General features: G+C 43.8%; 1 protein-coding gene across 3 annotated transcripts in view; it reads right to left on the bottom strand.

Annotated features, from left to right (window-relative positions):
• The window catches only part of NCF2 (neutrophil cytosolic factor 2), a 256,353-nt gene that overhangs the window by 119,586 nt on the left and 121,364 nt on the right, over positions 1-15,403 (bottom strand). For all 3 annotated transcript variants that reach the window (XM_075320619.1, XM_075320620.1, XM_075320618.1), the window contains 2 exons: positions 14,921-14,970; positions 11,331-11,470 (listed from right to left, as the gene is read on the bottom strand). In XM_075320619.1, coding sequence (XP_075176734.1) covers positions 11,331-11,470; positions 14,921-14,970 — 190 coding nt within the window. The remainder of the gene's footprint in view (positions 1-11,330; positions 11,471-14,920; positions 14,971-15,403) is intronic.

Here is a 15,403-nt window from a genome sequence, read left to right on the forward strand (position 1 = left end):
CAGCATGGGAGGAATAGAGCTATCCAACAGCATGTGTGATATATACAGCATGGGAGGAATAGAGCTATCCAACAGCATGTGTGATATATACAGCATGGGAGGAATAGAGCTATCCAACAGCATGTGTGATATATACAGCATGGGAGGAATAGCGCTATCCAACAGCATGTGTGATATATACAGCATGGGAGGAATAGAGCTATCCAACAGCATGTGTGATATATACAGCATGGGAGGAATAGAGCTATCCAACAGCATGTGTGACATATACAGCATGGGAGGAATAGAACTATCCAACAGCATGTGTGACATATACAGCATGGGGGGAATAGCGCTATCCAACAGCATGTGTGATATATACAGCATGGGAGGAATAGAGCTATCCAACAGCATGTGTGACATATACAGCATGGGGGGAATAGCGCTATCCAACAGCATGTGTGACATATACAGCATGGGAGGAATAGAGCTATCCAACAGCATGTGTGACATATACAGCATGGGAGGAATAGCGCTATCCAACAGCATGTGTGATATATACAGCATGGGAGGAATAGAGCTATCCAACAGCATGTGTGACATATACAGCATGGGAGGAATAGAACTATCCAACAGCATGTGTGACATATACAGCATGGGAGGAATAGAGCTATCCAACAGCATGTGTGACATATACAGCATGGGAGGAATAGAACTATCCAACAGCACGTGTGACATATACAGCATGGGAGGAATAGAACTATCCAACAGCATGTGTGACATATACAGCATGGGAGGAATAGAGCTATCCAACAGCATGTGTGACATATACAGCATGGGGGGAATAGCGCTATCCAACAGCATGTGTGACATATACAGCATGGGAGGAATAGAGCTATCCAACAGCATGTGTGACATATACAGCATGGGAGGAATAGCGCTATCCAACAGCATGTGTGATATATACAGCATGGGGAGAATAGAGCTATCCAACAGCATGTGTGATATATACAGCATGGGAGGAATAGAACTATCCAACAGCATGTGTGACATCTACAGCATGGGGGGAATAGAGCTATCCAACAGCATGTGTGACATATACAGCATGGGAGGAATAGAGCTATCCAACAGCATGTGTGATATATACAGCATGGGAGGAATAGAGCTATCCAACAGCACGTGTGATATATACAGCATGGGAGGAATAGAGCTATCCAACAGCATGTGTGATATATACAGCATGGGAGGAATAGAGCTATCCAACAGCATGTGTGACATATACAGCATGGGAGGAATAGCGCTATCCAACAGCATGTGTGACATATACAGCATGGGGGGAATAGCACTATCCAACAGCATGTGTGACATATACAGCATGGGAGGAATAGCGCTATCCAACAGCATGTGTGACATATACAGCATGGGGGGAATAGCACTATCCAACAGCATGTGTGATATATACAGCATGGGAGGAATAGCACTATCCAACAGCATGTGTGATATATACAGCATGGGAGGAATAGCGCTATCCAACAGCACGTGTGATATATACAGCATGGGAGGAATAGAGCTATCCAACAGCATGTGTAACATATACAGCATGGGAGGAATAGCGCTATCCAACAGCATGTGTGATATATACAGCATGGGAGGAATAGAGCTATCCAACAGCACGTGTGATATATACAGCATGGGAGGAATAGAGCTATCCAACAGCATGTGTGACATATACAGCATGGGAGGAATAGCGCTATCCAACAGCATGTGTGACATATACAGCATGGGAGGAATAGAACTATCCAACAGCATGTGTGACATATACAGCATGGGAGGAATAGCGCTATCCAACAGCATGTGTGACATATACAGCATGGGGGGAATAGCACTATCCAACAGCATGTGTGACATATACAGCATGGGAGGAATAGAACTATCCAACAGCATGTGTGACATATACAGCATGGGAGGAATAGAACTATCCAACAGCATGTGTGACATATACAGCATGGGGGGAATAGCACTATCCAACAGCATGTGTGATATATACAGCATGGGAGGAATAGAACTATCCAACAGCATGTGTGACATATACAGCATGGGAGGAATAGAGCTATCCAACAGCATGTGTGACATATACAGCATGGGAGGAATAGCGCTATCCAACAGCATGTGTGACATATACAGCATGGGGAGGAATAGCGCTATCCAACAGCATGTGTGACATCTACAGCATGGGGAGGAATAGAGCTATCCAACAGCATGTGTGATATATACAGCATGGGAGGAATAGAGCTATCCAACAGCATGTGTGATATATACAGCATGGGAGGAATAGAGCTATCCAACAGCATGTGTGACATATACAGCATGGGAGGAATAGCGCTATCCAACAGCATGTGTGACATATACAGCATGGGAGGAATAGAGCTATCCAACAGCATGTGTGACATATACAGCATGGGAGGAATAGAGCTATCCAACAGCATGTGTGACATATACAGCATGGGGGGAATAGCGCTATCCAACAGCATGTGTGATATATACAGCATGGGAGGAATAGCACTATCCAACAGCATGTGTGACATATACTGCATGGGAGGAATAGAGCTATCCAACAGCATGTGTGACATATACAGCATGGGGGGAATAGCGCTATCCAACAGCATGTGTGATATATACAGCATGGGAGGAATAGCACTATCCAACAGCACGTGTGATATATACAGCATGGGAGGAATAGAGCTATCCAACAGCACGTGTGATATATACAGCATGGGAGGAATAGAGCTATCCAACAGCATGTGTGATATATACAGCATGGGAGGAATAGAGCTATCCAACAGCATGTGTGATATATACAGCATGGGAGGAATAGCGCTATCCAACAGCATGTGTGACATATACAGCATGGGAGGAATAGAGCTATCCAACAGCATGTGTGACATATACAGCATGGGAGGAATAGAACTATCCAACAGCATGTGTGACATATACAGCATGGGAGGAATAGCACTATCCAACAGCAAGTGTGACATATACAGCATGGGAGGAATAGAACTATCCAACAGCATGTGTGATATATACAGCATGGGAGGAATAGCACTATCCAACAGCATGTGTGACATATACAGCATGGGGGGAATAGCGCTATCCAACAGCATGTGTGACATATACAGCATGAGGGGAATAGAGCTATCCAACAGCATGTGTGATATATACAGCATGGGAGGAATAGAGCTATCCAACAGCATGTGTGACATATACAGCATGGGAGGAATAGAACTATCCAACAGCATGTGTGACATATACAGCATGGGAGGAATAGAGCTATCCAACAGCATGTGTGATATATACAGCATGGGAGGAATAGAACTATCCAACAGCATGTGTGACATATACAGCATGGGGGGAATAGCGCTATCCAACAGCATGTGTGATATATACAGCATGGGAGGAATAGAGCTATCCAACAGCATGTGTGACATATACAGCATGGGAGGAATAGAGCTATCCAACAGCATGTGTGACATATACAGCATGGGGGGAATAGCGCTATCCAACAGCATGTGTGACATATACAGCATGGGAGGAATAGAGCTATCCAACAGCATGTGTGACATATACAGCATGGGAGGAATAGCGCTATCCAACAGCATGTGTGATATATACAGCATGGGAGGAATAGAGCTATCCAACAGCATGTGTGACATATACAGCATGGGAGGAATAGCACTATCCAACAGCATGTGTGATATATACAGCATGGGAGGAATAGAACTATCCAACAGCATGTGTGACATATACAGCATGGGGGGAATAGCACTATCCAACAGCATGTGTGATATATACAGCATGGGAGGAATAGAACTATCCAACAGCATGTGTGACATATACAGCATGGGAGGAATAGAGCTATCCAACAGCATGTGTGACATATACAGCATGGGAGGAATAGCGCTATCCAACAGCATGTGTGACATATACAGCATGGGGAGGAATAGCGCTATCCAACAGCATGTGTGACATCTACAGCATGGGGAGGAATAGAGCTATCCAACAGCATGTGTGATATATACAGCATGGGAGGAATAGAGCTATCCAACAGCATGTGTGATATATACAGCATGGGAGGAATAGAGCTATCCAACAGCATGTGTGACATATACAGCATGGGAGGAATAGAGCTATCCAACAGCATGTGTGACATATACAGCATGAGAGGAATAGCGCTATCCAACAGCATGTGTGACATATACAGCATGGGAGGAATAGCGCTATCCAACAGCATGTGTGACATATACAGCATGGGAGGAATAGAGCTATCCAACAGCATGTGTGACATATACAGCATGGGAGGAATAGAGCTATCCAACAGCATGTGTGACATATACAGCATGGGGGGAATAGCGCTATCCAACAGCATGTGTGATATATACAGCATGGGAGGAATAGCACTATCCAACAGCATGTGTGACATATACTGCATGGGAGGAATAGCGCTATCCAACAGCATGTGTGATATATACAGCATGGGAGGAATAGAGCTATCCAACAGCATGTGTGACATATACAGCATGGGAGGAATAGCACTATCCAACAGCATGTGTGATATATACAGCATGGGAGGAATAGAACTATCCAACAGCATGTGTGACATATACAGCATGGGGGGAATAGCACTATCCAACAGCATGTGTGATATATACAGCATGGGAGGAATAGAACTATCCAACAGCATGTGTGACATATACAGCATGGGAGGAATAGAGCTATCCAACAGCATGTGTGACATATACAGCATGGGAGGAATAGCGCTATCCAACAGCATGTGTGACATATACAGCATGGGGAGGAATAGCGCTATCCAACAGCATGTGTGACATCTACAGCATGGGGAGGAATAGAGCTATCCAACAGCATGTGTGATATATACAGCATGGGAGGAATAGAGCTATCCAACAGCATGTGTGATATATACAGCATGGGAGGAATAGAGCTATCCAACAGCATGTGTGACATATACAGCATGGGAGGAATAGCGCTATCCAACAGCATGTGTGACATATACAGCATGGGAGGAATAGAGCTATCCAACAGCATGTGTGACATATACAGCATGGGAGGAATAGAGCTATCCAACAGCATGTGTGACATATACAGCATGGGGGGAATAGCGCTATCCAACAGCATGTGTGATATATACAGCATGGGAGGAATAGCACTATCCAACAGCATGTGTGACATATACTGCATGGGAGGAATAGCGCTATCCAACAGCATGTGTGACATATACAGCATGGGAGGAATAGAGCTATCCAACAGCATGTGTGACATATACAGCATGGGGGGAATAGCGCTATCCAACAGCATGTGTGATATATACAGCATGGGAGGAATAGCACTATCCAACAGCATGTGTGATATATACAGCATGGGAGGAATAGAGCTATCCAACAGCACGTGTGATATATACAGCATGGGAGGAATAGAGCTATCCAACAGCATGTGTGATATATACAGCATGGGAGGAATAGAGCTATCCAACAGCATGTGTGATATATACAGCATGGGAGGAATAGAGCTATCCAACAGCATGTGTGATATATACAGCATGGGAGGAATAGAGCTATCCAACAGCATGTGTGACATATACAGCATGGGAGGAATAGAACTATCCAACAGCATGTGTGACATATACAGCATGGGAGGAATAGAACTATCCAACAGCATGTGTGACATATACAGCATGGGAGGAATAGCGCTATCCAACAGCATGTGTGACATATACAGCATGGGGGGAATAGCACTATCCAACAGCATGTGTGATATATACAGCATGGGAGGAATAGAACTATCCAACAGCATGTGTGACATATACAGCATGGGGAGAATAGAGCTATCCAACAGCATGTGTGACATATACAGCATGGGAGGAATAGCGCTATCCAACAGCATGTGTGACATCTACAGCATGGGGAGGAATAGAGCTATCCAACAGCATGTGTGATATATACAGCATGGGAGGAATAGAGCTATCCAACAGCATGTGTGATATATACAGCATGGGAGGAATAGAGCTATCCAACAGCATGTGTGACATATACAGCATGGGAGGAATAGCGCTATCCAACAGCATGTGTGACATATACAGCATGGGAGGAATAGAACTATCCAACAGCATGTGTGACATATACAGCATGGGAGGAATAGAGCTATCCAACAGCATGTGTGACATATACAGCATGGGAGGAATAGAGCTATCCAACAGCATGTGTGACATATACAGCATGGGGGGAATAGCGCTATCCAACAGCATGTGTGATATATACAGCATGGGAGGAATAGCACTATCCAACAGCATGTGTGACATATACAGCATGGGAGGAATAGAACTATCCAACAGCACGTGTGACATATACAGCATGGGGGGAATAGAGCTATCCAACAGCATGTGTGACATATACTGCATGGGAGGAATAGAGCTATCCAACAGCATGTGTGACATATACAGCATGGGGGGAATAGAGCTATCCAACAGCACGTGTGACATATACAGCATGGGGGGAATAGAGCTATCCAACAGCATGTGTGACATATACTGCATGGTAGGAATAGAGCTATCCAACAGCATGTGTGATATATACAGCATGGGAGGAATAGAGCTATCCAACAGCATGTGTGATATATACAGCATGGGAGGAATAGCACTATCCAACAGCATGTGTGATATATACAGCATGGGAGGAATAGAGCTATCCAACAGCATGTGTGACATATACAGCATGGGAGGAATAGCACTATCCAACAGCATGTGTGACATATACTGCATGGGAGGAATAGCACTATCCAACAGCATGTGTGACATATACAGCATGGGAGGAATAGAGCTATCCAACAGCATGTGTGACATATACAGCATGGGAGGAATAGCGCTATCCAACAGCATGTGTGATATATACAGCATGGGAGGAATAGAACTATCCAACAGCATGTGTAATATATACAGCATGGGAGGAATAGCGCTATCCAACAGCATGTGTAATATATACAGCATGGGAGGAATAGCGCTATCCAACAGCATGTGTGACATATACAGCATGGGAGGAATAGAGCTATCCAACAGCATGTGTGACATATACAGCATGGGAGGAATAGAGCTATCCAACAGCATGTGTAATATATACAGCATGGGAGGAATAGCGCTATCCAACAGCATGTGTGACATATACAGCATGGGAGGAATAGAGCTATCCAACAGCATGTGTGACATATACAGCATGGGAGGAATAGCGCTATCCAACAGCATGTGTGACATATACAGCATGGGAGGAATAGCGCTATCCAACAGCATGTGTGACATATACAGCATGGGAGGAATAGAGCTATCCAACAGCATGTGTGACATATACAGCATGGGAGGAATAGCGCTATCCAACAGCATGTGTGACATATACAGCATGGGAGGAATAGAGCTATCCAACAGCATGTGTGACATATACAGCATGGGAGGAATAGCGCTATCCAACAGCATGTGTGACATATACAGCATGGGAGGAATAGAGCTATCCAACAGCATGTGTGACATATACAGCATGGGAGGAATAGCGCTATCCAACAGCATGTGTGACATATACAGCATGGGAGGAATAGAGCTATCCAACAGCATGTGTGACATCTACAGCATGGGAGGAATAGCGCTATCCAACAGCATGTGTGACATCTACAGCATGGGAGGAATAGCGCTATCCAACAGCATGTGTGATATATACAGCATGGGAGGAATAGCGCTATCCAACAGCATGTGTGACATATACAGCATGGGAGGAATAGAGCTATCCAACAGCATGTGTGACATATACAGCATGGGAGGAATAGAGCTATCCAACAGCATGTGTGACATATACAGCATGGGAGGAATAGCGCTATCCAACAGCATGTGTGACATATACAGCATGGGAGGAATAGCGCTATCCAACAGCATGTGTGACATATACAGCATGGGAGGAATAGAGCTATCCAACAGCATGTGTGACATATACAGCATGGGAGGAATAGCACTATCCAACAGCATGTGTGACATATACAGCATGGGAGGAATAGAGCTATCCAACAGCATGTGTGATATATACAGCATGGGAGGAATAGCGCTATCCAACAGCATGTGTGACATCTACAGCATGGGAGGAATAGAGCTATCCAACAGCATGTGTGACATATACAGCATGGGAGGAATAGCACTATCCAACAGCATGTGTGACATCTACAGCATGGGAGGAATAGAGCTATCCAACAGCATGTGTGACATATACAGCATGGGGGGAATAGCGCTATCCAACAGCATGTGTGACATCTACAGCATGGGAGGAATAGCGCTATCCAACAGCATGTGTGACATCTACAGCATGGGAGGAATAGAACTATCCAACAGCATGTGTGACATATACAGCATGGGAGGAATAGCGCTATCCAACAGCATGTGTGACATATACAGCATGGGAGGAATAGAACTATCCAACAGCATGTGTGACATATACAGCATGGGAGGAATAGCGCTATCCAACAGCATGTGTGACATATACAGCATGGGAGGAATAGAGCTATCCAACAGCATGTGTGACATATACAGCATGGGAGGAATAGAACTATCCAACAGCATGTGTGACATATACAGCATGGGAGGAATAGAGCTATCCAACAGCATGTGTGACATCTACAGCATGGGAGGAATAGAGCTATCCAACAGCATGTGTGACATATACAGCATGGGAGGAATAGCGCTATCCAACAGCATGTGTGATATATACAGCATGGGAGGAATAGCACTATCCAACAGCATGTGTGACAGATACTGCATGGGAGGAATAGCGCTATCCAACAGCATGTGTGACATCTACAGCATGGGAGGAATAGAGCTATCCAACAGCATGTGTGATATATACAGCATGGGAGGAATAGCGCTATCCAACAGCATGTGTGATATATACAGCATGGGAGGAATAGCACTATCCAACAGCATGTGTGACAGATACTGCATGGGAGGAATAGCGCTATCCAACAGCATGTGTGACATATACAGCATGGGAGGAATAGAGCTATCCAACAGCATGTGTGACATATACAGCATGGGAGGAATAGCGCTATCCAACAGCATGTGTGACATATACAGCATGGGGGGAATAGCGCTATCCAACAGCATGTGTGACATATACAGCATGGGAGGAATAGAACTATCCAACAGCATGTGTGATATATACAGCATGGGAGGAATAGAGCTATCCAACAGCATGTGTGATATATACAGCATGGGAGGAATAGAACTATCCAACAGCATGTGTGACATATACAGCATGGGAGGAATAGAGCTATCCAACAGCATGTGTGACATATACAGCATGGGAGGAATAGAGCTATCCAACAGCATGTGTGATATATACAGCATGGGAGGAATAGAACTATCCAACAGCATGTGTGATATATACAGCATGGGAGGAATAGCGCTATCCAACAGCATGTGTGACATATACAGCATGGGAGGAATAGAGCTATCCAACAGCATGTGTGATATATACAGCATGGGAGGAATAGCGCTATCCAACAGCATGTGTGACATATACAGCATGGGAGGAATAGAGCTATCCAACAGCATGTGTGACATATACAGCATGGGAGGAATAGAACTATCCAACAGCATGTGTGACATATACAGCATGGGAGGAATAGCGCTATCCAACAGCATGTGTGACATATACAGCATGGGAGGAATAGCGCTATCCAACAGCATGTGTGATATATACAGCATGGGAGGAATAGCACTATCCAACAGCATGTGTGACATATACAGCATGGGAGGAATAGCGCTATCCAACAGCATGTGTGACATATACAGCATGGGAGGAATAGCGCTATCCAACAGCATGTGTGACATATACAGCATGGGAGGAATAGCGCTATCCAACAGCATGTGTGACATATACAGCATGGGAGGAATAGAACTATCCAACAGCATGTGTGACATATACAGCATGGGAGGAATAGCGCTATCCAACAGCATGTGTGACATATACAGCATGGGAGGAATAGAGCTATCCAACAGCATGTGTGACATATACAGCATGGGGGGAATAGCGCTATCCAACAGCATGTGTGACATATACAGCATGGGGGGAATAGCGCTATCCAACAGCATGTGTGACATATACAGCATGGGAGGAATAGAGCTATCCAACAGCATGTGTGACATATACAGCATGGGAGGAATAGCGCTATCCAACAGCATGTGTGACATATACAGCATGGGAGGAATAGCACTATCCAACAGCATGTGTGACATATACAGCATGGGAGGAATAGCACTATCCAACAGCATGTGTGACTAATAGATCACAGACTGAACATGAGTCACCAGTGTGACGCAGCAGCAAAAAAGGCAAACCCCATGCTAGGATGTATTACCAGAAGCATACAGTCTAGATCACGTGAAGTCATTACCCCCCTTTACTCCTCTTTGGTCAGACCTCATCTGGAATATTGTGTCCAGTTCTGGGCTCCACATTTTACAAGACATCAACAAACTGGAGCAAGTTCAGAGAAGAGTGACCAGAATGGTGACTGGACTGCAAACCATGTCCTATGAGGAACGGTTACAGGATTTAGGATTGTTTAGCTTGCAAAAGAGAAGACTGAGAGGAGACTTAATAGCGGTCTACAAATATCTTACAGGCGGTCACACTGTAGAGGGATCACTTTTATTCTCACTTTCACAAGGAAAGACTAGAAGCAATGGGATGAAACTGATGGGAGGAGACACAGATTAGATATTAGAAAAAACTTTTTGACAGTGAGAGTGATCAACGAGTGGAACAGGCGACCACGAGAGGTGCTGAGGTCTCCTTCAATGGAAGTCTTTAATAAGAGGTTGGACGGACATCTGTCTGGATGATTTAGTGAATCCTGCTTTGAGCAGGGGATTGGACCAGATGACACAGGAGGTCCATCCCAACTCGAATATTCTATGATTCTATCTGAGGGGCTTTGAAAAGGACCAAATTGTGATGGCTAGATGAGTGGGTAGAGCATCTCCAAGACCACAGGTCTAATGGGTGACTTACCAAACCCAAGGAAGCAACCCATGATTTGGTGACAGTCATGGGTGTCCAAGGCATATTGATCCACATGAGGTGTGAAGCTTATTGGGCTGATCCCACAGATGAACCATGTAGTCAATGCCTCAAGATATGTTTTGGTGAAACCTCTAAGGCTGCGCAATATTAGGTTTTTTTGTTCTGACTGATCTCTGCATATCCAGATTCTACCGATAAAAGATAATCCAAAAGCAATAGCCCTTGACTTACTGAAGTTTGATGGCGCAGGGCGTGAGCTTCAGCTTACTGCTGATCAGGATCAGGAGGTCGTCGTATGAAAGCTTCTGGGAGACCTGTATGGCCACGGTGTACTTGTAATAAACCTTTACAACGTACGATGCTGACGATTCCTGCACAGAAAAGAAGCGTGAAATTGCATGACAACATCCGAGAGGATAAGTGTCCATCACGGGGCGTTCTTAGTAAAGTAATGCTTCAGATATGATAGCGATAGAGGAAGTGCAGAACCTTGCTCCAGTGGTCAGAGTCCTGCCGGCCGCTATCCACGGCACAATGTCATCGGCACAACGTTGTGTCAAGCCAACTAATCGGAGTGGTGATGCCGGCAGGTAAAAAGGTTTCACCGAAGTGGTCACTGTTTTACCATTAGAAACTAAGGAAACATTTCCAAACATTTATTGAATATACACCGGATTTGCCAGAAATACTTTAAGACCATGTGCGCACTTTTGTTTCATGTGTTTCCGCAGCGTTTTCAACTGCAGCGTTTTAATGCAAAAATGCATGTGTTTTGATTTCCAGGCAAAGTCTATGGGAAATTGTGATTTCTTGTGCGCACAATGCTGTTAAAAACGCTGCGTTTTAGTTGCTGAAAATTTGTCAAAATCTCAGCGTTTGAAGAAGCGGCGTGTGAATTGTTTTGGGCGTTTTGGCAGCGTTTTGCTACATTGAAGTCAATGATAATGATCAGAGCCCATCCTAAAACAAAATCCTAGCGTTTTCCATGCTTTTTTGACATTATAGTGAGGTTATGACGTCTCCTTTTTCACACACATCTAGTCCGACTATAAAAAAAATATTAAATCAATCATTTAACGTTATTTTATACATAAATATTACATCACAATAATTTTTATTAAAATTAGCATTTTTGTGTATGATTTAAAGCATGATATTTGTTAGCATTTTTTTCCACTTTTTTCATAGTGTTTGAATGTTTAAACTTTATTTACTAGTGTATTTGTATTGAAAACGCATATGTCTTTCTGCACAGAAAATGCATGTAAAATGCGGAAAAAACACAGCAAAATCGCATGTGTATCTCCAGCGTTTTTGTGGTCAAAACCAAATTTGACATTGACAAATTCTGCCAGAGGATGCGTTCATTTCTGCAAGGTCCTGGACGCAACGTGCGCACATGGCCTAAGGCTTTGTGCGCACACTGCAGATTTGGTGCAGGCATTTTCTGCATCAAATCTGCATCTTCTGGCTGAAAAACGCAACAAAAAAGTATCTGGTTTTGGTGTGTTTTTTAGTGAAGTCAATGGCTGGAATGGCTAAGAGATGCATGAAAAACGCCCCAACAATTCACATGCAGCAGATATTTTTCTGCATCAAAATCTGCAAGGAAAAAATACATAGTTGGCACAGCACTTTAGAAATCTCATATAGTTTGCTGGCTTTAGGGAAGGTATTGAGATTTTGGTGCAGATTTTGAAAACAAAAAGGCATCAAAAAACATGTCAAAAACCGCAGCGTGTGCAGAAGGCCTAAAGTAGCAAGCCAGATCTCTGCGACCGTTACTAATTGGAAAAACAAGGCCCAGGTGAGTCCTGCTCGCCACGTAATTCAATAGAGAGGTGCTTGTATTTTTATGAGGCCTCAGTTGAACTTTATGAGAGTTATGCTTTGTGCGCACACTGCAGATTTGGTGCAGACATTTTCTGCATGAAATCTGCACCTTCTGACAGAAAAACGCAACAAAAAACGCATCTATTTTGGTGCATTTTTTTATGAAGTCAATGGCTGGAAGAGCTAAAAAAGTCGCAGGAAAAAAATGCACCAAGAATTGACATGCTGCAGATTATTTTCTGCACCAAATCTGCAAGGAAAAAATAAGCATCATGCGCACAACACTTCAGGATTCTCATTGACTGGTATAAGGACAGGCCTGCAGATTTAGGCCACAATCTGCAACAAAAGCGCACTGTGCGAACACAGCCTTAGGCTCAAACGACTGTATAATGAAAATCGCCCGTTTCATCCAGAAAACTTGGACGATTTTTTTTCTCATTGGCATCTGTATGGAATCCTTTCCTTTACAGCAGCAGTTATTAATAATTTAGCAGACTTTTTAGAGTTTCCAATGTTAAAGAATTGCAGTGTATCATTAAAATAGGATGATACATCATCATAGTATCATAGTATCATAGTTCATAGTATCATAGTTTTTAAGGTTGAAGGGAGACTCTAAGTCCATCTAGTTCAACCCGTAGCCTAACATGTTGATCCAGAGGAAGGCAAAAAAACCCCAATGTGTCAAATAGGCGCCAATGGGGAAAAAAATTCCTTCCTGACTCCACATCCGGCAATCAGACTAGTTCCCTGGATCAATACCCTGTCATAAAATCTAATATACATAACTGGTAATATTATATTTTTCAGGAAAGGCGTCCAGGCTCTGCTTAATGTTAGTAGTGAATCCCTCATTACAACATCATACGGCAGAGAGTTCCATAGTCTCACTGCTCGTACAGTAAAGAATCCTCGTCTGTGATTATGATTAAACCTTCTTTCCTCAAGACGTAGCGGATGCCCCCGTGTTCCAGTCGCAGGCCTAGGTGTAAAAAGATGGTGGCATCCCATTTTTTTGGGCGCACCCATAGACTCGAATGGGTGAGTCTCATCTGCCACATGGAAGAAATGAGTGCATGCGGCACACTGCTCACCTGCACTGCCCCACTGAATAACATTGGTCCTTGTACTGTCCATTATTTCACGACTCAGACCAAAAATACACTTTAGTGCACTTTACCCTACAGAAAGAACCAAGTGTTTCCCATTAATCAGCGCTTCACCAGCCACCTAATTATTGCAATGATATCCTCCAAACTAGTCATAGATTCAGCAATAAAAGTTAACAATTCGACCATCAGGTGATCATTAAGGGTTATTCCCCTCATCATACCTGGGTCTTGTCGGATATTGCTTGTGTAAATACGAGCAGTTTATGCATGCTACAATTGTTAACTGTTCTTGAGATATTGCTGCATCTATTTTCTTTTGTTTACACTTTGTTGCCTTGGAGACCGACCACCACTGCTAGGCAGCAGAACATGCGCAGTGCTTACAAGCTTCTTGGGCACTGTTTTGAAGCTGCCCAGGATCGCTGGAGCATGCGGTTACCTCCTAATTCCGGCCAGTGTTAGTGCAGCGCTTACAAGCTAGACAGCAGCAGTGGTCGGTCTCCTAGGCAACAAGCTGTAAACAAAATAAAAGTGTTAATAACTCAAGAACAGCTGCAAATGTTAATTAATGGTAAATTGCAAAAGTGATTGCAAGCCCTCCATCAATATCCATCTTTGGAGATAAAAATCACCCTTTAATTATTATCATAAGACATAGATAAGTAGGGCCGATTTCCGCTGACTTCCGCGTGTCTTATCTGGTTTGGATCCTGGTCCGATTCATTGGTGCTCGGCTGTAATCCGGTTTCCATACAGGTACATTGGGCATTTACTGTTCTTCATATGCCTGTGATACGGTCCTATCCTGGTTCTATAATACATGGCGCTATTGTAATGCTTCGCCTTACGCATACGTGACCCTCTGGAACATACCGCAGGGCAAGTGGGAGGCTTTTCTTTTGTGACGGGTCTATCTGGTTTGTCTAAAAAGGAAATAAAAAGAAAAATTCCGACATGATTGCACGCTTGACAGTAATGTCACAGTCCATATATTGTACCTATCTATTCTATACGGAATATCCAGCATGGAGACAATGCAAGCAATGGGCCACACGGGCCTTGCGGTCCTAGGCCTGGAAGGTATAGTGGGGAACGGTTTCCATTTCTGGGTTGTAGCGAGAATCAATTTCTTAAATTAGTCCTAATCACTTGGCACCTGTTCCACATAAATTTCATCAACTAAAAAAACCCATTAACCCACTATTTGCACGCTCAGTGCGGGAATCCCTATTGTGGGAATCCCTATGTATTTGTGCGCATGGGATCTAAGCGCCATCCTACAAAATCCATGCACGCAGCTTGGCCATCCACGTGGCGCTTATCGATACTGACACGTACAATTAACGATATACTATA

The sequence above is a fragment of the Anomaloglossus baeobatrachus genome, chromosome 8 (genome assembly GCF_048569485.1).
Source record: "Anomaloglossus baeobatrachus isolate aAnoBae1 chromosome 8, aAnoBae1.hap1, whole genome shotgun sequence".
NCBI classification, from domain to species: Eukaryota; Metazoa; Chordata; class Amphibia; order Anura; family Aromobatidae; genus Anomaloglossus; species Anomaloglossus baeobatrachus.